Source organism: Anser cygnoides, chromosome 27 (assembly GCF_040182565.1).
Source record: "Anser cygnoides isolate HZ-2024a breed goose chromosome 27, Taihu_goose_T2T_genome, whole genome shotgun sequence".
NCBI lineage: Eukaryota > Metazoa > Chordata > Aves > Anseriformes > Anatidae > Anser > Anser cygnoides.
In genome coordinates this window covers 2,070,330-2,096,179 of record NC_089899.1, presented here as the reverse complement: position 1 = coordinate 2,096,179, position 25,850 = coordinate 2,070,330, and the positions used below count along the sequence as shown (strand labels likewise).

Sequence of the window (25,850 nt, the reverse complement as noted above, 5' to 3'; positions counted from 1 at the left end):
GCCGTGCCGCTGGGCGGCGCACCGGGCGCACCGGGAGGCGGCGGCGGGGCGGCCCGGGCGCACCGGGCGGAGCGGGCGCAGCGGGAGGCGGCGGCGGGCATGGACGAGCCCAGCATCCTGCGGCGCCGGGGCCTCCAGGTGAGCGGCGGGGAGGCACCGCCCGGGTGGAGGCCGGAGGCCGCCGGGGCACCGGGCACCGGGAGCTGCGGGGGAGGGAGCGGGGAGGTGGCGGGGGGCGAGGGGCGAGGGGCTGCGGGGGTGCTGTGCGGGTGGAGGGGGTGCTGGGGTGGGTGCTGAGGGGGGGTGCTGAGGGGGGGTGCTGAGGGGGGGTGCTGTGTGCTCCCCGTGGGTGCTGCGGGCTCCGTGTGGGCGCAAGGAGTGGGTGCTGGGGGTGAGAGGTGGGTGCTGGGGGTGTGGGTGGGAGGGCAAGGGGGGTGCTGCGGGTGAGAGGGGGGTGCTGTGTGTGTGCCTGTGCAAGAGGTGGGTGCCGTGTGGGCGTGGGGTGGGTGCTGGGTGTGCAAGCGGGTGCCGTGTGGGCACGGGGTGGGTGCTGGGTGTGCGAGAGGTGGGTGCCGGGGGTGAGAGGTGGGTGTACTGTGGGTGTGCAAGAAGTGGGTGCTGTGCGTGTGCAAGAAGTGGGTGCCGTGTGGGCACGGGGTGGGTGCTGCGGGTGAGAGGTGGGCGCATGGTGGGTGCTGTGTGTGTGCAAGAAGTGGGTGCTGTGTGTGTGCAAGAGCGGGTGCTGCGGGGGAGCAGCGTGCCCGATGGGACCGGAGCCCAGCGCGGGGCCGTGTCCCCAGGGGGCTGCGCTGGGGGCTCCCACGGGAGCAGCGCTCCCTGCAGCCCCCCGCGTGCTGCTGGATCCGTGCCCAACCCCGGGGGGCTGCCGATTTGCGGCCACCCCTCCATCGCACTGTGCACCCCAAAGAGCCCCCCCCTCCCTGCCCATCCCTGCACCCCTTCCCACAGGGACGCTGGGCACCCGCTGCCTTTCTCAGAGGGGAGACGACCGCAGCAAGGACTCGGGGGGGCTGAGCGCTGAGCCCGGGGGCTCGGCACCGATTTTCCGGGTGACCTCACGCCTCTGTCCCCATCTGCAAAAAGGAGCCGCGGCCGCCCCGCGGGCCCAGGCCGAGCTGTCGGGGCGGCTGGAGGATGGCACGGCACTTGCCTTCATTCGAGCTGGCAGCTCCCCGGGGCGCCCGTGCTCCGCTGCACGCTCAGCGGCACCGGGCAAAAACCGCGCAGGGGAGCTGCGGCCCCACGGCACGGCCAGGGGGCTCGGGGCTCTCGGCACAGGCATCGCACTCGGGTGCTCCTGCGGTCCCTGGGGAGAGCAGGAGGGGCGGGAAGGGTCACCCCGAAGTGCTGGGCAGCAAAGTGCCCCCCCCCAGGTGCCGTCCCTGATGCTGTCCCTGCAGGGAGCAGCTTAATCCTGGCCCCCACCCGGACCTGCGGATGGGGGCAGCACCCTGCTGGCTTGGTTCTTCGGGCACCCTGTGGGTGCTGGCCCCATGGCACTGCCCCACACGGGTCCCTGGGGCCTTTTCAGGGTGCTCTGGCTGTCCCCAGGGTGCAGCGGGGCTGGAGAGCCCCCGGCAGCGATGGGTGCTGGGTGCCGTGGGACCGCTCTGCACCCACACAACCAAATGGGGTGGGGAGGCTGTGCCGTGGGTGGGCGTTAATTTGGGGGGCCTGGGGGGCGTCTGTCCGTTGTCCTGCTGTCCTGCCTGCACGTGTCTGAGCAAATAAACCCCAAGGGTGACCCTTCTGCTCAGCTGGCAGCATGGGCCTGAGTAGGTGGGGGTCTGGGTGGGGGGGACAGCAGGGTGCTGGGGGGCTCCTGCTCCACATGGGGACCCCGCAACCCCCTTCCCCTGGGGTCACCCAGTGCTGCTGGGTGCGCTGAGGCACCCACACCCCCCCCCCGGAGGGCACCCACCCTCACCACCAGCACCCGTGGGCCCCAAATCCCGCGTCCCCGCGCACGGGGCCGTGATATCACCCGTTGCCAGGGCGATGCTGCTGCATCACCGCGCGCCGCACGCCCCAGCCCCGGGATTTCCACAGGGGCCGTGGGCAGCGGGACAGGCGCGTGGGCACCCCGGGTGCGTGGGGGACACCGTTCGCCCCCGCAGCGGCGCGCGCTCGGCCCCCACCCGTGGGTGCTGCCACGGTGGGAATGTGTTTAAGCCGCTTAGGGGCAGGGGGCCGGTGGGTACAGGATGAGGCCAGCGGTGGGCATTAGCTGGCACATGCACCCGGTGCAGGGCCACGTGTGCCGGCGCACTCACGCTGTGCCAGGGTGGGGGGTGCCGGGTCCCCGACAGACCCCGCTGTGCCGGGGGGACAGAGCAGGCAGTGCTCCCGCTGCCCCGCTGCCCTTCGCCCCATTGCACCAGCCACGGTCAAGCAGCTCGCGCGAGAAATATTCCCGGAGGCTGGAAAAATAAACATCGTGGGGAGCACGCCGGCTGCTCCCCGTGCCTGGGGAGCGGGGGACGGGGATGGGGACGGGGCACAGCCACCCCCTGGGGTCACGCTGCCGCCTGGTGGCTTGGCACTGCTCCCTCTCTGCTGTCCTCGTGCCCATGTGCCCAGGCTTGGCCACAGTGCCACCGGCCCCGGGGACTTGGGAAGGAGCTGCCCCCCTGCGCTGACCCCCCGGTCCCTGCGGTGACGGCGCGGTGCCCGCGGCCGCCCTGACCCCGCTCTTTGCTTTTCTCGTTGCAGAAGGAGCTGAGCCTGCCGCGCCGAGGAAGAGCGTAAGTCCACCGGGCAGGGGACGGGGGTGTCACTGGGACGGACGGGCTTGGGGACACGTCACCGGCCCCAGGGGTCAGTGGGGGCAGGTGTTGGATGCCACCATGGGGTGCCCAAACCCAGGGTGGCATCATCGTGTTCCCGATATGGCAGCGACCCAAAATGTGTGTGTTAGGGTGTACTGGGGTGTACTGGGGCTTACTGGGGTGGGCTGGGCCATGTTGGGGTGTGCTGGGGTGTTTTGAGCTGTACTGGGGTGGACTGGGGTGTACTGGTGTGTGGCAGGAGGCGGTTGTGAGGCTGTGCTGAGGCTGCGTTGGGGTTTGTTGGGGCTGTTTTGGGGTGTTTTAGGGTGCTTTGGGGTCTTGTGGAAGGAACGCAGGGGTGTACTGGTGCTGTGCTGGCTCTGCTGGGGGTTATGGGGTGTGCAGGGGCCGTGCCAATGGTGCGTTGGGGATGGCACTGGGGCCATACTGGGGCTGTACCGGGGCCGTACTGGGGCTGCAGTGTGCAGGCATTGGCAGTGCCCAGGCGCATCCCAGAACGGAGCAGCCTCTGGACTGGTCCGGGCTGGGTCGGGTGTGCTGGGAGCTGGGGGGGCTGCCGAGCCGAGCCGTGCTGAGCCGTGCCGTGTCGTATCGAGCTGTGCCGTGCCGTGCCGAGCCGTGCCGTACCGAGCCGTGCCGTGCCGAGCCGTGCCGTGCCGAGCCGAGCCGAGCCGAGCCGTACCGAGCCGTGCCGTGCCGTGCCGTGCCGTGCCGAGCCGAGCCGTGCCGTACCGAGCCGTGCCGTGCCGAGCCGTGCCGTGCCGAGCCGTGCCAAGCCGTGCCGTACCGAGCCGTGCCGTGCCGAGCCGAGCCGAGCCGAGCCGTGCCGCAGGGGCGGGCCCGGGGCCCGGCGGGCCGATCCCGGCTCCCCCCGTTGGGGCCGCCGCCGCCGCCCGCCCGCGGGAGCCGCCCAGCGCGGGGGCTGCCGGTGCGGCGGCGGCGGCGGCGGCGGGGGGAGCGGCGCGGAGCGGCGCGGAGCGGCATGAAGTCGCGGCGGGACCGGCTGAAGATCCCCTCGCTGACCTTGGAGTGAGTCGGGGCCGGGGCTGCCGGTGGCACCGGGACCGGGCTTGGGCTGCCAGCGGCGGCAGCGTCCCTGCATCCCGAGCATCCCGAGCATCCCCTCGTCCCAAACATCCCCCCACCCCGAGCACCCCCTCATCCCGAGTATCCCTTCATCCCGAGCACCCCCTCATCCCCACATCCTGAGCATCCCCAGCATCCCCACGTCCCTGCATCCCCTAATCCTGAGCATCCCCTCATTCCGATCATCCCCTAATCCCGACCGTCCCCTCATCCCATCCCAAGCATCCCCTCATCCCAAATATCCCCTCATCCCAAGCATCCCCTCATCCCTGCATCCCTTCATCCCCAGATCCCTTCACCTCTTCATCCCCACACCCCCACATCCTTGCTGCCCAGTGAGGACCCCATCTCCCCCCCCAGCCCCCATTCCCCTCTGCGTCGTCCCCCCCAAACCATCCCTGGCCCCCCGTGTCCCTGCTGCCCCCCTGCAGCCGTGCCCCTCTCCTGTCCCCCACCCCTCAGCTCCCCGTCCCCATCCCCTTTCCCCCGCCCGGTGTCACCCCCCGGGGGGGGCCGTGCTGCTGCGGTGCCGCGGGTCCCCGAGGCACCAGGTCCCGTTCACGCCCTTGCCTTGCAGCCTGTCCCCGAGCAGCCAGAGCCCGACGCTGCTGAGCCCCTGCAGCCCCTGCAGCCCCTGCAGCCCGTTACTAACCCTGCACCCCTGGAGGTAAGGCCCCCAAAACCCAAACCCCTGCCCTGTGCCAGGAGGGACCCAGCGGGGAAAGGGGACGGGGCAGCGAAGTGGGTTCCCCCCACCAGGGACATCCTGGGGTGGGCGGAAAGGAGGAGGGATGGGGGGGGTCTGTCACCCCCAAAAGTGACCTGGTGTCTGTTATGGGTGGCTCCGTTTTGGGGTACCCCCATGGGAACGCCATCGTGGTGGCTTCAGCTCAGCCCCTGAGCATCCCCGGTCCATTTGGGGGACCCCCCCCTTGGGACCACCGTTGAGGTGGCTTCAGGTTGGCCTCTGAGCATCCTCGGTCCATTTTGGGGACCCCCCCCCCAGTAGGAACACCATCGTGGTGGCTTCAGCTCGGTCCCCGAGCATCCTCGTTTTTTGGGGGGGATCACCTCAAAATGGGACCAGCAGGATGTCCTGGCTGGCAGTGGGGACGGTGCCTTCCTCCCACGTGGGAAACCTCCGGTGCCCTCTTTTCTGCCCGCGTCACCTCCTCGTGGGATGCTCGGGGTTTCGGGGATGTGCGGGGTTGGGGTGCGAGAGCAGAGGCCACGGGGAAGGTGGGTGCTGGGGCCAGGCTGCGCTTTTGGGATGCGGGCAGTGGGGGACAGTCTGGGGACAAGGACATCCTTCTGGTGGCATCCCGGCCACCATCAGGGTGGGGATTTAGGGGATTTTCAGCCCGGTTTGGTGATGCTGTCCCGTGTGGGGTTTGCACTCACGACGTGCCGGCACCTGACCCACTCAGGGAGCCGAAAAAACGAGGCCGGGCACCGGGATTTGTGTCACTGGGTCTCCGCGCGGGGTGTCCCCGGCTCAGCGTGGGAGGGAGTTTGGGGGGGGGGGGGGGGGGGGATGCCATATGGGAACCCCCTGGCCTCGCGGCCCCATGGGGCGAAGCGCCCGGCACAGGGGGAGGCACTAAGGGGACCCCCAAGGGATGCCCGTGTTGGGGAGCTGTAGGCAGGTTTTGGGGCCTCCAGCGCTGGCTTTGGGGGGGTTTGTGCATGAGCAGCGGTGGTTGCATTGCCATGGTAACCCTGACCCCATTTGGGGTCATGTCCTGTCTCTATAGTAACCCTGACCGCATTTGGGGGTGATGTCTCATCTCCATGGTAACCCTGACCCCATTTTGGGGTGATGCCCCATCACCAGAGCAGCCCTGACCCCATTTGGGGTGATGCTCTGTCTCTTTAGTAACCCTGACCCCATTTTGGGGGTGCTGCCCCATTTCAATGCTAACCCCAAGCCTCCATTTTGGGGTGATGCTCTGTCTCTATAGTAACCCTGACCCCATTTTAGGGTGCTGCCCCATCTCCATGGTAACCCTGTCCCCCTTTTGGGGGTGCAGCCCCATCTCTACACTAACCCCATCCCCATTTTGGGGTACAGACCCATCTCCCTAGTAACCCACGACCCCATTTTGGGGTGCAGCCCCACCTCTACACTAACCCCGACCCCATTTTGGGGTGTAGCCTCATCTCCCTAGTAACCCCGACCCCATTTTGGGGTGATGTCCTGTCTCTATAGTAACCCCAACCCCATTTTAGGGTGCTGCCCCACCTCCTTGGTACCCCCGACCCCATTTTGTGGTGCAGACCCACCTGTACACCAACCCTGACCCCATTTTGGGGTGCTGCCCCACCTCTATGGTACCCCCGACCCCATTTTGGGGTGCAGGCCCATCTCCCTAGTAACCCCGACCCCATTTTGGGGTGCTGCCCCACCTCTACACCGACCCCGACCCCATTTTGGGGCGCAGCCCCACCTGGGGCCCACCCCAGGCCCCCCTTGGTGCCACCACCCCGTCTCCATGCTGGGGGGGGTCTCCTTCACTCCCCCGTTAACCCCAATGCCCCCCCCATTTCGGGGGGGGGGGGCTCCTCCCGTCTCCACGGCACCCCCGACCCCCGTTCGGTGCCGGTAATGGCGGCGGGGGGGGGGGGGGGGGGGGGAGCGTCTCCATGGCAACCCCGGTGCCGCCGGGCGGGAGGGGCCGGGCGCGGCGGGGAGGCGGCGGCGGGAGGCCCAGGCCCGGCCCCGGTGCTGGCGCCGGGCCCGGCCCCGCTCGGCCCCGCCGGGTGCGTGCGGCCGGGCCGCGATGTCGGACCCGAGCTGCTGGGGCGCCGCGCCCGCCGCTTACCGGGGGCAGCGGGCGGCCGGGGCCCTGCTGCAGCGCTCCAAGAGGTGCGGGGCCTGCGCCCGGGGGGGGGGCGGGGGGAGCCGGGGGTGCGTGGTTTGTAGGGGGGGGAGGTTTGGGGGTGCTTGGGTTGGGGGGGGAGGGCTCTGGGGGTGCGTGGTTTGGGGGGTGTTTGGTTTGGGGGGGGTACGTTGGGGGTGCGTGGTTTGGGGGGTGCTCTGGGGGTGCGTTGTTTTGGGGGATCTGTATTGGGGGTGCGTGGTTTTGGGGGGGGGCTGGGGGTGCAATCTGGGGGTGCATTGGTTTGGGGGATCTGTATTGGGGGTGCATGGTTTTGGGGGGGGTCTGGGGGTGCAATCTGGGGGTGCGTTGTTTTGGGGGATCTGTATTGGGGGTGCGTGGTTTTGGGGGGGGCTGGGGGTGCAATCTGGGGGTGCATTGGTTTGGGGGATCTGTATTGGGGGTGCATGGTTTTGGGGGGGGTCTGGGGGTGCAATCTGGGGGTGCGTTGTTTTGGGGGATCTGTATTGGGGGTGCGTGGTTTTGGGGGGGGGCTCATGGGGGTGCATGGTTTTGAGGGGGTTTGGGGGTGCGTGGTTGTAGGGGGGCTGTACTGGAGATGTGTGGTTTGGGGGGGGGGGTTGTGTTGGGGGTGCATGGTTTGGGGGGGCTCTGGGGGTATAACCTGGGGGGGTGTGGTTTGGGGGGGGTGTCTTGGGGGTGCACGGTTTGAGGGGGCTGTATTGGAGATGTGTGGTTTGGGGGGGGTAGTATTGGGGGCGCGCGATTTGGGAGGGTGCCTTGGGGGTGCGTGGTTTTCCGGGGGTGCTCTGGGGGTGCATGGTTTGGGGGGGTTGCATGGTTTGGGGGGGGGCTCTGGGGGTGTAATCTGGGGGTGCATGCTTTGGGGGGGGTGCTCTGGGGGTGTGTGTTTTGGGGGGGTGCATGCTTTGGGGGGGGTACTCTGTGAGTGCAATCTGGGGGTGCATTGTTTGGAGGGTGCCTTGGGGTGCGTGGTTTGGGGGGGTTGCGTTGGGGGTGCATGGTTTTTGGGGGGTGAATTGGTGCGTGGTTGGGGGGGGGGTTGCACTGGGGGTGTAATCTTGGGGTGCACGGTTTGGGGGGCATCGCAGCAGGGGTTGCACCTGGGGGCGCGTGGTGTGGGGGGGGGACTGTTCCCTAGGGGCGCCATTTGGGGGTGCATTATTTGGGAGAGCTGCACAGCGGGGGTGCCTGCCAGCAGTGCAAGGTTTTGGGGGGGTTCCACCAAGGGGGGGGTGCATTGGTTGGGAACCCCGTGCCATAGAGGGTGCGGCATTTAGGGTCCTGCAACGGGGGGAGGCGATGACCCCCCCCCACCGAGATGGGCACCGATGGGACGTGCACGTGCACTGGGTGCGATGCACGACGCCGGGGAGCCCCCAGGCATCACCGCTACCGATGCCAGATTTGGGGCGCCGAGGCTGAACGAGGCGAGAACCCCGCAGTTTTATATAAAACCGGTGATAATCGGGTGCGGGGGCCGGGGGGGGGGGGGGTGGGGGTGGGGAGAGGCCCCCGCCGTGCTCGTAGGACTGGCATGGAACAAAGCGCCGCGGTTGCTTAGCGAACGAAGCCGCCTGGCGCGGGGCTGACGGCGCCTGCGTCGCTCCGGGCGTGGGAATCGCAGCCGGGAGCTGCCTCGTGCACGGGCCGGGGCCCGTCGGGGACGAGGGGCAGCGAGGATGCCGTCCCGGCACGTGGATGCTTCCCAAGCACGTTCCCCGGGGCGGGGGGGGAGCCTCGCGGAGAGGCGTCATTGCAGGGAGCATCCCGGCGGCCTCCAGAGATTGTGATTCAAAGGGCACGGGGTTTGCTCTTCATTCATCACTATTCCTAGAATCCGCGGCAGGAACGGGGTCTGGCCTGTTTTACGGCGGGCAGGACATGCGCGATGTTGCTCGGCGTGGTTAAGAGCCCCGTAAGGTCTGAGGGATCCGAATTTCCTGCGGCGGGGATCCGAAACGGCCGGCACGGCGCGGGGCCGCTCACACCAGCGCTCGTCTCAGCATGGCAGTACCGTTTCCTTAGGCAGCAGGAGGTCTTGCAGAGATTTGTCCCAGGCTGCGAGGCCGTTCCTTGAAGTTGTTTTTATCTCGGCGCGAAGAAATAAATAAGCACGGACCCGGCCCGCTGCGCCACGATGCCCGGCGAGGATTTGGGGTGCCGATCCCGGGAGGAGGCCTGGTGCTCGGGGAGGGGACAACGCAAGCACCCGACGGGGACAGGCTCTGCACAGCGGTGCGAGGCGTGAGGTCTGGTGTTGTGAAGGTGCTGGAGGGCTGTGCATGGCCTGTGCTGGGCAGCGTGGTGCATTTTGCCGTTGGAAGCCAGTCCGCAGCATCCCGCATCGCAGCCTCCATCTCAGGAGGTCTCAAATGTCGTGGAGAAGAAATCGCCCCGGGCACTGACGTGGAAACTTTGGGTACAGCAGCTTGGTTCAACGTTAAGAGCAAAATCATCCCACTGGAAATGATTTTTTCCAGCAAGAAGGCCCTGCAGTCCATGGCCCGTTGGTGCGTGGCGCTTCCCGTGTCGGCAGGCATACAAGTGCCGTGTGTTTGTTGGCGGGACACGGAGGGCTTTTTCTCCACGGCCACGTGAAGGCCGGGAGGGTTCTTAATGCCGGAGCTGGGAGCCGAGCCGGTGGCTTGTACTTTGAGACGGCGCCCGTGCCCTTATCAGTCCGACCCTTGCCTCGTGCTGCGCTGGAACCGAGTGCCCGCGCCACCGGCAGGGGCTTTGTCCTGCGTGAAGCTCACGGGGTAGGGAGCCAGAAACGCTGGGCAGGATAAATCCAGGGATTTAGCCAGGTTTTATTTATTTATTTGCCCAGGTTTTGGCTTTTCTAGCCCTAACAGCGGGGTCCCTCTGGGCGGCTCGGTCCTGTTGTTCACCCCACGGGCGGTGACGAGCGCTGGCTGGCATCTGACACGCGTTGCCCTACTGCCCTGGAAGGGTTTAGTCACCGACTCTCTGATCTTTCTCCAAAACACGTCACTTGATCCCGCAGGACAGGAGCAGGATGCCCACGGCCCCGTTGCTTGCCCATCGCCAGCATTTCCCCTTCCAGCTCGGGACATTTTAAAACTCTGCCTCCGGCCCCAGCGCTCAGCATCACCCCGAGTGCCGGGACATCACGCGCAGGGCCGGCTGACGCGTTATTTCGCTCCAGGCTCCGGGCTCACAGCCTCTGTCCCACGCTTCCCGCATCCTTTGAAAAAAAAAGCACTGGATGGTGACAGCCTCGGAGATGCCGTGCGCAGGCAGCGTGTCCCCGCGTCCGAGCGGCTCCGGGGGGTGCTGACGGCGATTTTCCACTCCATTTTTGGTAAAATGCGCCAAGCGTGCAATTAAGCACCGGGGGGGGCACCGCTGGCAGCACGGGCTGGACCTCAGCCCCGGCTCCTGCCTTCGGGAGCTCGGTTTTGTGGCCCGAGGCTTTTACGTGCCGCGGAGGACGGGCAGCAGCCGTAGCTGATGCGTCAGGCAAAGCAGGGTTAAAGCGCAGCAAGATGGTTGCAGCAGCGAGGGTGGAGCGCGCGGAAACAGGAAACAGCAGCCTCTGCCTGTGTCAAGATTACTGGAACTTGCTTAGCCGAAGATTTTGTTTTCACTTCCAACGTGAAACCTCCTGCACGGGGCTGCGGCGCTGCCTGCAGCGGCACCGCGCTGTCCCCGGCGCGGGGCGGCCGCCCCTCGTCCCCCAGGGACCCTCCTGCAAGAGGAAGATGAGCAGATCCGCACCTTGGCAGGGCGAAACAGCGGAGCGACACCCCAAATCTCGTAGTTCTGACTAATAAACGTCTGCTGGGGTTGGCTTGGCAGCGGACCACGTTGGCTCGCGGCGCCTTGTGCGCCCGGCCGGCCAGCGCAGCCGGGTGCTGCGGTTTGCTGCTGCCCCGGGTGGGTGCTGGGGAGGGTGCGCGCAGCCGGCGGTGCTGCAGCTTCAGCTGGGTCCTGGGCGTGAGCTGCGAAAGCAAACGGAGGGGCCAGGAGGAGCTGAGGGTCTTTGGGGTGCTCCCTGCTCGCTGGACCTCGAGCAAAAGAGACGGGGCCCGTGTTTTTCGAGAGGCAGAGGCAAAAAAAAGCACGCCTGAAAACGCTGGGTTAAATCAGCCCTTCCCTGCTAGGAACCACCTCGTGCTGCCTGTGCTGCTCGTGTCTTTGGGACCCGCGGAGCATCCCTTCGTACCGGGGCTGTGCTCCTGTGCCCGGCCGTTAAACCACGGCCCGTAACGGGCAGCGTCAGCGCGGCAAGGCGGCTCGGCGCCGCCGTGCAGCACGTGCAGCCGGAGGAAGCGCGGCTGCAGGAACCGCAGCCTGACCTACTTGGTTCGAACGCGGCTCTCGAGCGCGTTGACATTTTCGTGGGGATTCGCCCTTGGCCTGGCATTAGCAAAACCCCCACGTCTTTGTCATGCGCACACGAGCTGCCCTCAGTCTCTGCCCTGCTCTGGGGATATTCCCTCCCAGCAGGACGAAAGCTTCAGTGGGGCCGGGGGCGTTTTACAAGCAGGTTCACGTGGGCTGCCCACGGGCTGCAGCACCGTTGTGGGCAGGTGGGCAGCAAAGCAGCAGGTCCCCGCTTGCAGGAGAAGCCCTGGGCTCGTGGCCTGCAGCAAAAGGAAGCAAAACTGAAATTCCCTCAAGGAGCGCTGAAGTCTTGTGCGTTTGGAGGGCGAGAACGTCGGTGATGACACGGAGATCTCGTGCTTGCAGACGTGCCCTTTCTCTTGGTTCCTTGTGGGTGCTGGCGTGCAGACCCCGTGCAGCACCAGGATGGGGTGATAGTGCCGTGAGCGTGGACCCGTGCACGGTGCTGCTTTCTGTCCTGCACTGTCACACGCGTGGCTTCCTCCTGGAGCTGGTCTGGAGGAGCACAGCTGAGCCCTGTGCGTGCAGCACCGACCGGAGGAGCACAGGGGACGGGGATGCTGCCGACCTGGCGAAGGCAGCGGGGTTTCTCTGTGGGGCTGGGGGCTTAGGGACTGGCTGCCCTCCCCCTGGGCACGGGGGACACGAGGGTTGTAGGAACTGGGGGCATTTTCCACGCTGCGCAGCGGGGCTGGCGGCGGCCTGAAGCAACTTGGCATTTCTGTCGCTTCCTCCTTTTAGATCCCTTTTTCTATTCTTGCCCAACAGCCCGCATGCATCTTCCCTCCCGGCAGGCCAAAACCAGAAGTGGGACCTTGAAGAGATGGTTTGGCTTCCAAACTAACACCGCCAGCCCTTCTCCAGCAGCATTTCTCCGGGGACACGATCTTCCCGGGGGCGGGAGATCCGTGATCGATGCGGTGACCGCAGCCGTGTCCCCTCACTGCCACCCGGGCGAGCTGGAGCTGGGGCTGCAGGGTGCAGCCCGCAAGCGACCCGCACGTGTCCGAGCCCGACCAGCCCTGCCTGTGCTCTGCTTTCCCAAATTAATCCCCTTTCCTTTTCCCTTCTCCAGTTGCCGAAGCAGCAACAGGAAGAGCTTGGTGGTGGGGACGCCCTCTCCGACCCTCTCGCGTCCTCTCTCGCCGCTCTCGGTGCCGACGGGTAAGGGGAGTGCTGAGGCTGGGCATCGCCCCAAATTACCCCGATATTCCGGGGGGGCAGCGAGGGACTTGGGGGCACTGCCTGGGTGCTTGGAGGCTTTTCCAGAAGGGAGCAGAGGGATGGCGTAGGGAATGCTGTGATTAATTCTCCCTTTCCCCTGCAGCCGGGAGCAGCCCCTTGGACAGCCCGCGCAACTTCTCCACCAGCACCTCCGTCAACTTCCCCTTCGCTCGCAGGTGAGCTGTGCATCGCCCTAATCATCGCCACCACCCACAAATTGGGGCTGTTCTGTTGGTCTTAATGATTTTTTTATTCCCCCCGATTTTCGTTTTGGTTTTGTTTTCCCTGCTGCTGCGACCGGCGCTTCCCGTCACCCTCCAGCCATGCTCCTCGGACTGACAGGCAAGTACTGGCTGGGAGAAGGGCTTTTTGGAGGGGAGCTGCGTTGGTGCGAGCGTCTGCTCCACCTGGGCATGTCCCTAATCCTCTTCATAAAGGATCCTCTTCCTTCTCTCTGTGCCGTGCACCCCTGGCAGGAAGGTCCCCAGCTGCAGAAGGGCTGCAGGGATTGCTGCAGGAAGGGAAACATCCCCGTTCCCATCACAGTGTCCCCCAGCCCCAAATTCTGTCCCACTCCGTTCCTCGTGCTCGAGTTCACGCACGGGGGCAGACGGATGACGTTAACCCCTGGATTGGCGCATGGAAAAAAGCTGGAGGCTTGTGTTTAGCTTTTCACGCTCGTAGTGGAGCAAAAAGCCAAAGGGCTTTGCGGACATCCCCGTGGCGTAAGAGCCAGCGCATCACCAGCTCCGTCGTCCTCGTCCCCTGCGTCGTGGCCCTGTCCTGCACGCATGGGAAACGGCGCCGGGAGGTGAAGGGCCTCATCCTGACCCGCTCCGTTGGAAACGTGTCCAAGAGGAAACATTCGCCTACGTGCGAGCGTTTGCCTTCCTGTTTATAATGAGGCTCTGCTATCCGTGTGCGCCCTGCACTGGTCCTTAGGAATCCTGATTTATCCTAGAACGAAGTCCCAGAAGCTAGGGTTTTGCTCCAATTAAAAATCAGATTCTCGCTTTTTATTTTTTCCCCTTTGGAAACGGAGCCGCTCGAGTGCAGCGTGTGGCTGAGCAGGGCAGGGCTGTCACGGGGCTGTGGCTGCCATCGCCTTGGGTTTCCCACCCCAGCAGCGTCCCCATCATGTTGTGAATAGCCCGGGGACGTGAACTGTGCAAAACCTCTGCTATTGCACCAATTTCATCCCGTTCCGGCAAGAGGCTTCAGGGCTTTCTCACCAGAGCCAAGCAGCAGTCGTCTTTCCCACCCTTATCGTTCAGATGTTATTTCTGCACGTGCGTTCACGTGTTTTCTCCAGCGTGCGACAGGCGTGTGCTTGCTCTTGCAGGGCTGATGGCAGAAGGTGGTCGCTGGCTTCGCTGCCCTCGTCTGGCTATGGGACCAACACCCCCAGCTCCACCGTCTCGGTAAGGCTGGCTCTCCCGGGGCAGGAGGCGAGAAGAAGCAAAGTGCTTTGGTTTTAGGGGGAGCACGTGGGGTGAATCCCGAGCCCTGCGGCATCATGTTGCTGCAGCTGCGTCGTGTTTTTCTAATTTTAAGAAAGCTGCAGAGCACCCCTAATGGCGGCAGCTCCTCCTGCACATTAAAGCTTCGCTGCATCCTGTTGGAGCATTCACGGGGCATGTCTCGTCCATGCTGAGTAAGGGCAGGGCAGGAGCTGCTGGGGATGCCGCAGGTGGATGGAATCAGGCCCTGGACGGAGCCAGAGGCTGGGTTTTGGGCTGGGAGCAGGCAGTGCACAAAGTCCTGGCCAGCTCCTGCCACCCGTGTTGCACGCAGTGAGCGCAGGAGGTGAGCGCGGAGCGATGCCGCGTGCTGCCCGTCACTGTTTCCAGTCTACTAAGAGGCTCGAGGCGCATTTTCCCCGAGGGTTTGCTGCTTGCCAGACACCGACCCGTCTCCTGACCGCCCGTGTCTGTCCTTCCTTGCAGTCGTCCTCGTCCTCCCAGGAGCGGCTGCACCAGCTGCCGTACCAGCCCACCCCCGACGAGCTGCATTTCCTTTCCAAGCATTTCCGCAGCACGGAGAGCGTCACGGACGAGGACGGGCGGCACTCGCCCTGCCTGCGCCCACGATCCAGGAGCCTGAGGTACAGAAACCACCCGTGCTGGTGTGACAATGCACAGGGACCCGGTTCTGGCCATTTCTGCCATCTCCTGAGCTCTTCCTGGGACATCCTGGTCCTGCTTAGCCATGGGGTTGGCCCTGATACATTTTTTCCCCTTGCAAAGGAATGGTAAAACTCCGTGCTTTTGCAGCTAGGCTCTGCTTTCCAGCAGTCCCTTGGCTGTCAGGATGTGGCAGAGGACACTTAAGAATGAGATTAATTGGGCTGAGGTTGGGGAAAGCAGCATTTGTTCCAAAATATCCCTTTCACAGCCTCCTGCCACGTGGTCCACGGGGTTTCAGCAGATCTTGGGACCGCAGAGAAGGAGCCCAAGTGGTGGCATCTACTCCGAGGGTGCTTTATCAGGTGTCACGGTTGCGGGGCCAGTGGCCTGAGCTGCCGTTAGGAGATTAACCGGCCCGTTTGCACGCTCAGCTTTGGAAGCATTGCCTCCTTTAATGAAAGCCGAGCACCGCAGGCACGTCCGCACCTCCCCAGCCTGCTCTTAAGCAGGAGCGTAGGCAGAGGTGCGGCTCTCCCGGGGCTCCGCAAATCGCTTGGAGGGCTGGGAAGGAGACTTGCTGCTGCTTTCGGCTGCAATTTCATTAAAACCAGATTAATTAGCTGGCAGGTTTGGCAGGTGGCGACCCTTCCGCTGAGGAAACGCCAGTTTTGTGATCAACTCTGCAAAGCACGAGCAGGGGCTCTGCTGAGCTGGGGCTCAGCTCCTGAGTGAGCGAGTCGGGGGTTCGTTATGGCGTTTATTACACAGCGGTTAATGAGTCGCTGCCTGCTCCTGCCGCTTGCTTTGCATAATGAGATTACGGCCCTGGTGCTGGTGGCACGAGGAGCAACGTTGGGTGAGGGAAAAGAAAGCTTTCTCCTGGAGGTCCCTGCGTCTGCTGCGGGGAAGGTGGGGATGGGTTGGGATTTCTCTGCTGTCGCTTGTGAACTGCAAAAAGGGCAACTGCAGCAACAGTTTGTGGGATCCGGGATGGCTGCGGGTACCCGGCTGCAGTCTCGGCATCCTTCCAGCAGCTGTGTCGTTGCCATCTCTGCCACTGACATCACGGCAGGGGCTGAAGCAGAAATGATGGCACGAGAGGAAGCCGAGGATGAGCTGGCTGGCTGGAGCCAAGTGACTAATGCAGCTCCGGTGGCCCGGCTTCAAAACGCCCGCGGCTTTTCCGGTGACTTGGGTTTGGAGAGTTGAGTCTGCAGGAGGTCGGCGCTCCCAGGGCCTGACCAGGCCCTGCCAGGACGTGCGTGGGGCTGGCACCCCCTGCTCGGGATGGAAACGCTGAAGCTGGGGAAGGGGAGAACTGCTGGTGGTTGTAGGCGTGCGGTGGTGGGGGCCCCAGGGACGCCCCAGCCAGCGCGGGTGATCCCGATGGTGCTGGAGGTCCTGGCCCAAGGCTGAGCGCTCCGCTTGGACGGGCTCTAATGGCTTGTGACACCCGGCACAACGAGGAGAGAACAAATTCCAGCAGCTCTCCAGGGGCAGTAGCTATTTGCATACTTGTAAATGACTCGGTCTCGTAACGCAGCCGGCTCTCCCACCCCACAGCCCTGGACGGACGAGCGGAACGTTTGATAACGAGGTGGTGATGATGAACCATGTCTACAAGGAGCGGTTCCCCAAGGTAACCCTGGCCGGGGGGGGGGACGATGGCATCAGTGCCCCCGCAGCATCCTGACAGCTCCTCCAGAAAAATCACTGTGCTGGAACATGAAATGCATGAGTAGGTGTGGGGGGTGCTGGGGGACACTGGAGACGCGGGAACGACCCAGGGAGGCAGGGACACGCGGCTCTGCGTCGTCACACGTGCAGGCAGCCGTCTCCGGAGACCCTGGTGGGGCTTCTGCAGGCTGGTCCCAGGTGGGACCAGAGGTTGGAGCTGCGGGAGGTGGCAACGTGAGGCGGGGAGGTGGCACGGGGACACGTGCTCGCAGGCGTCACCGTCCCTTCTGCCTCGCAGGCCACGGCCCAGATGGAGGAGCGCCTGCAGGACACCATCAGGAACTTCTCTCCAAGCAGCACCCTGCCGCTGGCGGACGGGGTGCTGGGCTTCATCCACCACCAGATCATCGAGCTGGCCCGCGACTGCCTGGCCAAGTCCCAGGGGGCTCTCATCACCTCCCGCTACTTCATGGAGCTGCAGGAGAAGCTCGAGAAGATGCTCAGAGACGTGAGTGGGGGAAATTCCCTGCCCGGCGCCGTCTCCCGAGGCCGTCGGTGACTCCTGGCTTCCGTCCCCTTTTCCGGCAGGCTCAGGAGCGTTCGGAGAGCGAGGAAGTAAAGTTCATCGACCAGCTGGTGAGGAAGCTGCTGATAATCATCTCCCGTCCTGCACGCCTCCTGGAGTGCCTGGTAAGACGCTGCAGCTCCCCGTGGGTGTTTGTCTTCCACGGTCAGTTCCACGGAGGAGGCGTCCCGCTAGGAAGAGCCTCTTCTCTCCACCCTGCTTGGTCCCCCATGGGAATCGCTGCTCACACGCAGCAGCCTGGGCTGCCGAGATGAGCTGAGCCCATTCTCAGGGTTAGAGCCATTTCGTGGAGGGGAGAGGCTGGTTTTTCCTAGCGGAGCATGGGGATGGGAACTTCTTTGCCAGCCTTCTCACCTGGGTTTTGTTGTGCTACGTCGTGCTCAATTTCTGAAACGCTCGCTTTCCATAAGTGCTGTGGTTCCAGCGTTTTCTGAGGCATGCTGCTGGTGTGCTCTCTGTAAGGTTTCTCCTCCAAAGCCAGGTCGCAGGCTGCATGGTTTTTAAAATCCCTTTACGCTTGGAGGAATGATGCTAGAGCCAGGAGCAGAGCGTTCAGCTGTCTCCAGCAAACATCCAGAGCCTGTGCCCCAATCTTGGTGGTGCTCAGAGCGAAGGCCGGACTTGGCAAAGCCTCACTCCCTGACCACACTGGGTTTTTCCCCGTCTAGGAGTTTGACCCCGAGGAGTTCTATCACCTCCTGGAAGCCGCAGAGGGACACGCCAAAGTCGGCCAGGGAATAAAGACCGACATTCCCCGGTACATCATCAGCCAGCTGGGGCTCGTCAAGGACCCGCTGGAGGGTAAGGAAGAGCTCGGGCGAGGTCTGCGGGGGGCCGTGAGCCCCTCCTGCTCCCCGTCCTGCCGCGGCGAGCGCAGACAAGCACTGGGAGGTGCAGGCGGTGGCTGGAGCCGGCTGGGCTGCAGGTCCAGGACGGCAGCCAAGCCTCCAGGCCAGCCCAGCATCTCGTTATTGCTCCCAACATGTTCAGCAGAGCAGATTAATCTCAAGAACACTTAATCCATAGGAAGCCAAAGCTTTGGGGGGGAGCCGTAATCCTTGAAGAACACGGGAATGACTATGGGAAAAAGAGAATTATGTAAATGTTTGACCTCTGGTTTAACCTCCTAATGCCCTGACCTGAACTTCTCCAGACAATAGCTTGAACAAAGCATGTAGCTAACCCCCCGCGGGATCTCTGAGACTGGAGGGAAGGTGATAGCTGGGGGATTCTTTTGGCATAAAGTGGGGTCGAGCATGAAAAAGGTGAATACCATCACTGTCTTCTGCAGAAATGGTGCAGCTGGACCACTTCGACAGCGGGAACACCATCACGCCAGAGAACGACGACACCTGCGAGGTGAGCAGGGTCCCACCTGTGTGTCCCCACACAGTGTCCCAGCCGGTGCCTCCAGCACCACCCTGCAGCTCTGTGCAGCTATGGCTCCGTGCAAGTTCCTGCCTGCCAGCAGCACGGGGGCACGCAGAGCACCCGTGGGCACGCTGAAACCCCTCTGCCTCTTTTCAGAGCCAGCCTTCGGTCACCGCTCCTCGGAGGAAACCCTGTGAGGGTGACTTCGAGACCATCAAGCTGATCAGCAACGGGGCCTACGGGTGAGCTGGGGAGGGCTGGGCAGGTGCCGGTGGCACGCCTGGAGCATCCTTCCCTGCCGTGCAACAAACAGACTGCCTGGCAGCGTGCTCGTGGTTTCTAACCCTTGTTTCCACCTGTAGACACCTCCAAGGCCACGTGCACTGAATTTGCTTGTTTCTGACCATAGCTGCTGCTCCTCCTGCCTTGTCCAACCCCCTGTGCCGTGGGATCGGTGCTGGAGGTTGGAGAACGTGTTCTGAGGTCCAGTTGCTCGCTCTCTCCTAGGGCCGTGTACCTGGTGAGGCACAGGGAGACGCGGCAGCGTTTCGCCTTGAAGAAGATCAACAAGCAGAACCTCATCCTGCGCAACCAGATCCAGCAGGTCTTCGTGGAGAGGGACATCCTCACCTTCGCCGAGAACCCCTTCGTGGTCAGCATGTTCTGCTCCTTCGAGACGAAGCGACACCTCTGCATGGTGATGGAGTACGTGGAAGGTGAGGAGGGGGCTTGGGGTGGTGCAGCGAGGAGGGTGGACAAGTGGAGAGACCCCGATGTCAGCCAGGTGTCTGAGCACTGAGGATGCCATCCTGATGTCTCCTCTTTGCTTTGCTTTGGGGAGCAGAAGGAAGCCCTGCTGTCATGCCGAGTCCCACCCTGACGAAGGTGGTGGCTGTCTCACCTAGGAGAACGTTTCTGCCCCGTGCTCGGGCAGAGCTGCAGCTCCGAGGAGGGACGGGAGGGTCTCACTGGGAGCCTGCCTCACTCTTCCCGGAGACCCCCCCCGTCTTTTCCAAGTGCTCAGGAGCAGCCGTGTTGTTCCCGCAGGAGGGGATTGTGCCACGCTGCTGAAGAACATGGGCCCGCTGCCCGTGGACATGGCGAAAATGTACTTTGCTGAGACCGTCCTCGCGCTGGAGTACCTCCACAACTACGGCATCGTGCACCGCGACCTCAAACCCGACAAGTGAGGACGGGGGTTGGACCCACAAGGGGGCAGGGGCTGGGCTGGGAGGGAGAGGGGCTGCTCCAGGCCAGGAGAGGACAACGAGGCGGTGCCTTCTCTTCCAGCCTGCTCATCACCTCCATGGGCCACATCAAGCTGACGGACTTCGGCCTGTCCAAGATTGGCTTGATGAACATGACCACCAACCTCTACGAAGGGCACATGGAGAAGGACACTCGGGAGTTCATGGACAAGCAGGTACGAGGGTGGCCCTCGCTGGCACCCGAAACAGGCTCGGGGCCCGGTGCAGAGGTTGGTGCGGAGGTGTCAGCAGCACCCCTGGTTCGAACGCAGGTGTGCGGCACGCCCGAGTACATCGCGCCAGAAGTCATCCTCATCCAGGGCTACGGGAAGCCCGTCGACTGGTGGGCCATGGGCATCATCCTCTACGAGTTCCTGGTGGGCTGCGTCCCCTTCTTCGGGGACACCCCCGAGGAGCTCTTCGGGCAGGTGATCAGCGGTGAGTGCCTGCAGCCGCCGGCACGTTTTGCTGCTCGCTTTGCTCGTCCTGCCCAGCCCCTCGCCCCCGTCCGCTGCTCCCTGCACCCGAGGGGCTCCACGCTCACCTCCCCTTTTGTTGCAGATGAAATCATGTGGCCGGAGGGGGACGAGGCTCTTCCTGCCGATGCTCAGGACCTGATCACACGGCTGCTGAGGCAGTGCCCGCTCGAGCGCTTGGGCACCGGTACGTGTGCCGTTTGCTTGTGTGAGATTGAAGCCAAAGCGTGTCCTGCTGTATGAAGGACATGGTGCAAGGCACAGATCCGTCCTGGGGGAGAGGAGATGGTGCTGTTGGGGCTGGGAGCATTTCAGGGTGTGCTTCCCTCACGGGGGTTTCTCTGCCTGCCAGGGGGTGCGCACGAGGTGAAGCACCATGCCTTCTTCCTCCACCTGGACTGGAACGGGCTCCTGCGGCAGAAGGCAGAGTTCATCCCCCAGCTGGAGTCCGAGGACGACACCAGCTACTTTGACAGTGAGGCCAGCTCCAGCCCCTTGCCCCCGCGATCTTTTGTCCCCGCTGCAGGGCGGATGCTGCAGCAGGAGATGAAAATCTCCTGGGTGAACTCTGTCATTTTACACCCTGAGCTAAGTCACAAAAAACAGATGTAAATCTGTTTCCGGACTGCTCAGCCTTAACAAAAGCGTTGCTTTCTCATCCCAAAACGTTCCCAGGGTTCCTAACGCCTCCTGTCCCCTCGTGGTGGGACGTCAGCCCTCACCACTGGTGCTCTTGCTTTCAGCTCGCTCCGAGAGGTACCGCCACTTGGATTCGGAGGACGAAGAAACCAATGACGAGGAATCCTCCGTGGAGATCGGCCAGTTCTCCTCCTGCTCCCATCGCTTTAGCAAGGTGCTTGAATCCGTCCTCTAAAACCCCAGCGGGGTGGTGCATGGGTGCTTGCCCCACAAGCAGGACCCCCCCCCCAGCAGCATAACCACTCCGTTCCGACCTCTCGCCTGTTCCCCAGGTGTACAGCAGCTCTGAGTACCTGGCCACGCACTCCAACCTCAGCCTCTCGTCCTCCGATCGGAGCCACAGCGAGGACAAGGAGGACAGGGGGGAGCGCTGGGAACGGCACTCGGGAGATGAGGACAGGAGCCGGCTGTCGGGCGCAGAGCCCCGGTGAGTGGTGGGACGGGGACTCTGATGTGAGCATGGGTTGTTCCCATCAGATGGTGTCAGTGGAACGTGTCCTGGGGTGCTGCAGAGACCCAGGACCACCCTTCCTCACTCATTTATGGGTGCTCTGCGCCCTCTGGCTCCCTCCCTGCAGACTGCGGTCCTGGACGTCCTGCAGCTCCACGCCGTACACCTCCCAGCACGAGCGCAGCCGCAGCCCCGCCGCCCTGACCAGCACCTACAGCCTGGACACCATGCCCAAGTTTGCTTTCTCCTCAGAAGACGAAAGCCCTTGCGTGGCACCGGCCAAGCCAGAGCGACCCAAATTTGTGCTGGGAGACCCCGACGCTGGGGCCAGCACGGCGGTGAAGACTTCAGCGTTATCTGGTGCGTGGGTTTTGGGGGCAGACGGGGTCTCTAACGGTGTTGGGTGGCTTCTCCACGCTCTCCTGAACCCTGTAGAGGGTCCAAAGGGACCCTCCTCAGCCATTTCACCACCTCCTTCCTCCTCCCTTTCAGCTGATCTCGTCAGCCTGAACCGCATCCGCCTGCGGAGCAACAGCACCGGCACCAAAAATTCGGCTCCCAGGGGCTTGGAGCCGGGCAGCAGCCGCCGGCTGAGCAGCCAGAAGGACGGGACGGAGAAACCGAGAACTTCTCCCGGCAGCCGAGTGCCCAAATCCGCCTCCGTCTCGGCCCTGTCCCTCATCATCACGTCAGGTTCGTGGCTGGCTTCTGCAACCGCCGCGGCCGCCGCGTGGCTTCCCGGGCACGAGCCGCCTTTTTCTCTTTGCAGATGACTTCAGCAGCGGTGCCCTCATGAGCCCCATCTCCCCCCACTCGCTCTCGTCCAACCCCTCTTCCCGCGACTCGTCCCCGAGCCGGGACTCTTCCCTCGCCATCACCAGCCTGCGGCCCCCCATCATCATCCACAGCTCGGGCAAGAAGTACGGCTTTACGCTGCGAGCCATCCGGGTCTACATGGGGGACAGCGACGTCTACGCCGTGCACCACATGGTCTGGGTAGGTGGCCCCGGGGACCGGTGACACCGGTGGGACACACCACGGGTGGGAGACGTGGGTTGTGTCCGAGCAAAAGCCTGGCTCTTCTGTTGCAGAGCGTGGAAGAAGGGAGCCCTGCCCAGGAAGCGGGGCTGAGAGCTGGAGACCTCATCACGCACGTGAACGGGGAGTCGGTGCTGGGCTTGGTGCACCGGGACGTCGTGGAGCTGCTGCTGAAGGTAGGCGCCTCGCTCTGCTCGCCCGGCTTGCTCGGGACCTGCGTGCGGCTGCCCGAACCGGCGCGTCAGGCCCGAGCAGCAAATTATCCCTGACCCTCGGGAGCGTGGGAATCCCAAAATCTGATGGTGCTGGAGGCGACGCGGGTCTGACTCTGCCTGCAGCAGCGGAGCCGCCAACGCCACAGAGCTGCCACCCAGCAAATGGATGTATAACGCAGCAGAGCACAGGGTTTAGCTTGTGGGGGGACCAGGGGTGACGTCTGTGAGATGTGGGGCTCGCGGCTGCCTTGCAGACAGCTCTGTGGGGTTAAACCCTGGTGCTTGGGTCCAGCATGCTGCAACGATCCCTTTTGTACCCGCAGAGCGGCAATAAAGTAGCCCTGCGGACCACCGCCCTGGAGAACACCTCCATCAAAATTGGCCCTGCCCGGAAAAACAGCTCCAAGACGCGGATGGCCCGAAGGAGCAAGAAGAGCAGGAAAAGGGACAGCCAGGACAGGTGAGAATAAACAGAGGGGGATAAAATGGCACCTTCCTCCCGGGTGTCCCGGGAGCTGGAACGCCACCTGCGTGGATGCTCTGGTTCTTCAGTACCACGAGGTCCAGGTGGAGAAGCACAATCCCACCAGATTCAGGTCTGCTGGCTTTAAAGAGAGCTGGCACCAGTGTCTCCAAGGGCCCCTGCTCCTCTCTACCGTTTGTGACCAAGCTCCCTTTTGCGCTTCCTTCCAAGGAGGAAATCCCTTTTCAAGAAGATCTCCAAGCAGTCGACGGTCCTGCACACCAGCCGCAGCTTCTCCTCCGGCCTCCACCACTCGCTGTCCTCCAGCGAGAGCCTCCCGGAGTCCCCCACGCACAGCCTGTCCCCGGGTCCCGCGACGCCCTGCCGCAGCCCTGCTCCGGACCTGCCCCCAGGTACCGGGGCCGCTGCCCGCATGGGGTCGGGATCCTCTTTATCCCCTGGGTGGGGGGACGGTGGCATCCCTGGTGGATGGTGACTTCTCTCCCTCTCTCCCCGCGGCAGATGCTGTGTCCCCGCAGAGCACCTCTCCCTCCTCCAGCACCCCAACGTCACCCGCCGGCCACGTGCGCCCCAGCACCCTGCACGGGCTGGCTCCCAAGCTGAGCGGGCAGCGCTACAAGGTGGGGCGCCGCAAGTCCACCAGCAGCATCCCGCCCTCGCCCCTCGCCTGCACCCCTGCCTGCGCCCAGCGGCCGACGTCCCCGCAGAGGTCCCCGTCCCCGCTGCTGGCTCACCCCAAACCCTCCCACCCCTTCCAAGGCAAGACTCTGTCCCCCCCCACCATCGTGCGGCAAGGGTCGCGGCCGCGCAGCGCCGAGTGCCCCCGCTCCCCCCTGCTCAAGCGCGTGCAGTCGGCGGAGAAGATGGCAACCTACCTGGCCGAGAAGAAGACCGTGGGCGGCCGCAAGCTGGGGCTGGAGATGCCTCTGCGGGATGGGGCCGGGGAAGTTTTTGGGGAGGGCGACGCGCCCGTCCCGCTGTACCCCGGGGAGCACGGCTACGGAGCGGTTTCGCGGCCGGCGGAGCAGGAGATGGTGGTGATGAGGCGCCTGAACCTCTCCGAGCGCCGCGACTCCTTCAAGAAGCAAGAAGCCGTGCAAGAAGTGAGCTTCGACGAGCCAGGAGGCGAGGACGGGGCCAAGAACGACGCCGGGCAGGGCGCAGGCACGGGGCCCGCCGAGCCCAAACCCGGCCGGGTGCCGCAGATCGCGGTGCAGGGCTCGGAGAGCGACGAGCAGGAGCAGGGGGTGGCCGGCTGGGAATGCCAGGCCTCCTACCCCCTCCGCCTCTTCAGCACCGACAGCACCGCTGGCATCGCCTTGCCGCGGCGGGACGGCCACCGGCATCACCGGACCTGTGGGGACGGGGCCCCCTCGGGGCTATCGGCACGGGGCATCCCCTAAAACCTCCCCAACTTGGGGCACGTCCCGTGCCGCTGCGCCGTGGGATGAAAACGGTTTTTATCGCCAGACCGTGCCACGATCCAGAGCTTTGCCTTTTGTACTAACTGCAGAGACGCCCGGATTTCTGTTGCGGGGGCTCTCGGCGTGGCGGTGGCGTTTCCCCATCAGGGCCCGAAACTTTGTGAATAGAAAGGACTCGATGCAAATACTCGGAACTAATTTATTACTTTTATAAGCTAAACAGAGGCATTGCAGGGTCCAAGCTGTCCCAGCCTTTCCCGTGTGTTTCCCGGCCCCCGTCCCGATGACACGACGTTTTCTAACCAAAAGAACCACCAGCTTTTCCCCGTTTGTTCACTTTCAGCTGGAAAAGCCCCCAAAATGCAGTCACGAGGCAAGTTTTCCAAGTAGCAATGAGGCCGAGGGCTCCCCTCTGCAGACGTGCATTTAGGGTTGCCTCCATCTCCATGAACCCCCCCTGGTGCCCCCCTGTTCCCGCAGGAAAATCCCCCAAACCCCCCAAAACCCGAGTGGGTGCCGTGCCAAGGGCCACGGGGTTCGTTTTATAAACACGTTGTGGATGGAGAGGTTTTAATTTTTTTATTAGGATTCCTTCTGAGAAAGCCCCAAACCGCTCTGCCAACCCGCTCCATCGTCTTTCTCAAGAGGAGCGGGGCTGGGGAGGATAAACCTGGCCCAACCATTGCTTGGGGTTCAGCAATTTGATGCAAATAACAGGGTTTTTAGGTTTTTTGGTTTTTTTTTTTTGTTTTCCCTATTCTGCCGTGGTGCACCTTTGGGCATTCACGGGGTGTGGTTGGTGCATTTCATGAAAAGCCAATATTTCCATTTTTCCCCAAAAAAAAACCACAGCATTTCAATTCTTCCCAAAAAACAGCAACCCAAGTGAGCTCTGCTCTACCTGTAATTTCTAAATTTCTTCTCCCGCAGCTCTCTTCCCGACGGACCAAGGGCCAGCCCAGCGCTTCCCCCCCCCTGTTTCTAACGTTTTCTATGCTCTAACCTTTGCTGCTGCATGCACAGGGCCACGCTGCCGCGCTCCGGCTCCTCGGTGCCACCTCCCACCCTGAAGCGTTGGCTCCGTATTTCACTGGATTATTTCGTGTGCGTGCGGTTCGTGCGAGGCTCTTTCGACAAGGCTCGGCGTTTCCTCGCCTCTGTCTCCCTTTTTTCTTACGGCGCATCTTTTGCGGCATGCGAAGGGTTTTTTTTTTTATGGAAAATGTCGTAAAAGCGGATGGGACCTTGCCTTCCTGGGCTGTGCCGAGCACCGGTCTTGTTGTTACCTTCGGGAAGTTTTATGTTGTATTAAAATTGTTCCTTGGGATGTGCTGCGGCGTGGGGTCTTCTGAAACAGAGCGGCTGGGGCTGGAAGAGGCTGGATGAGGGCAGGGGGTGGGTTCTGGATGGGCTCCTTGTGTGGTGCCTGGTGCAATGCTGAGTGCCTGATGCGGTGCTCAGTGCAGTGCCTGGTGCAGTGTCCGGTACCCATTGCAGTGTCCATTCAGTGCCCAGTGCAACGCCCAGTGCCCGGTGCAGTTCGTTTTGCAATGCCCAGTGCCCATTGCAGTGCCTGGTACAGTGCTCAGTGCCCGTTGCAGTGCCTGGTGCAAAGCTCAGTGCCTGTGCAGTGCCCCTTGCAGTCCCTGTTGCAGTTCCTGTTGCAGTGCGTGGTGCAATGCCCACTGCAGTGCCCATGCA

General features: G+C 63.6%; 1 protein-coding gene across 5 annotated transcripts; it reads left to right on the top strand.

Moving 5' to 3' along the window:
• Positions 1–16: 16 nt before the first annotated feature.
• Positions 17–25,476, top strand: MAST3 (microtubule associated serine/threonine kinase 3). 5 transcript variants are annotated; one of them, XM_066984119.1, is made up of 29 exons: positions 85–138; positions 2,734–2,765; positions 4,489–4,563; positions 12,207–12,295; positions 12,459–12,531; positions 12,677–12,697; positions 13,698–13,776; positions 14,302–14,459; positions 16,045–16,120; positions 16,457–16,666; positions 16,747–16,848; positions 17,413–17,545; positions 18,036–18,103; positions 18,272–18,357; positions 18,623–18,831; positions 19,163–19,301; positions 19,406–19,538; positions 19,635–19,800; positions 19,924–20,025; positions 20,191–20,313; positions 20,582–20,691; positions 20,810–20,964; positions 21,116–21,348; positions 21,481–21,681; positions 21,758–21,984; positions 22,080–22,202; positions 22,565–22,701; positions 22,936–23,117; positions 23,227–25,476. In XM_066984119.1, the coding sequence occupies exons 1-29, from the start codon at positions 100–102 to the stop codon at positions 24,126–24,128; spliced, it is 4,383 nt and encodes a 1,460-aa protein (XP_066840220.1). In that variant the 5' UTR covers positions 85–99; the 3' UTR covers positions 24,129–25,476. The 5 variants fall into 5 exon arrangements, with proteins under 5 accessions (XP_066840221.1, XP_066840220.1, XP_066840219.1 ...); XM_066984118.1 differs by having other exon boundaries at positions 4,474–4,563; XM_066984120.1 differs by lacking the exon at positions 4,489–4,563 and having other exon boundaries at positions 17–138.
• The last annotated feature ends 374 nt before the right edge of the window (positions 25,477–25,850 follow it).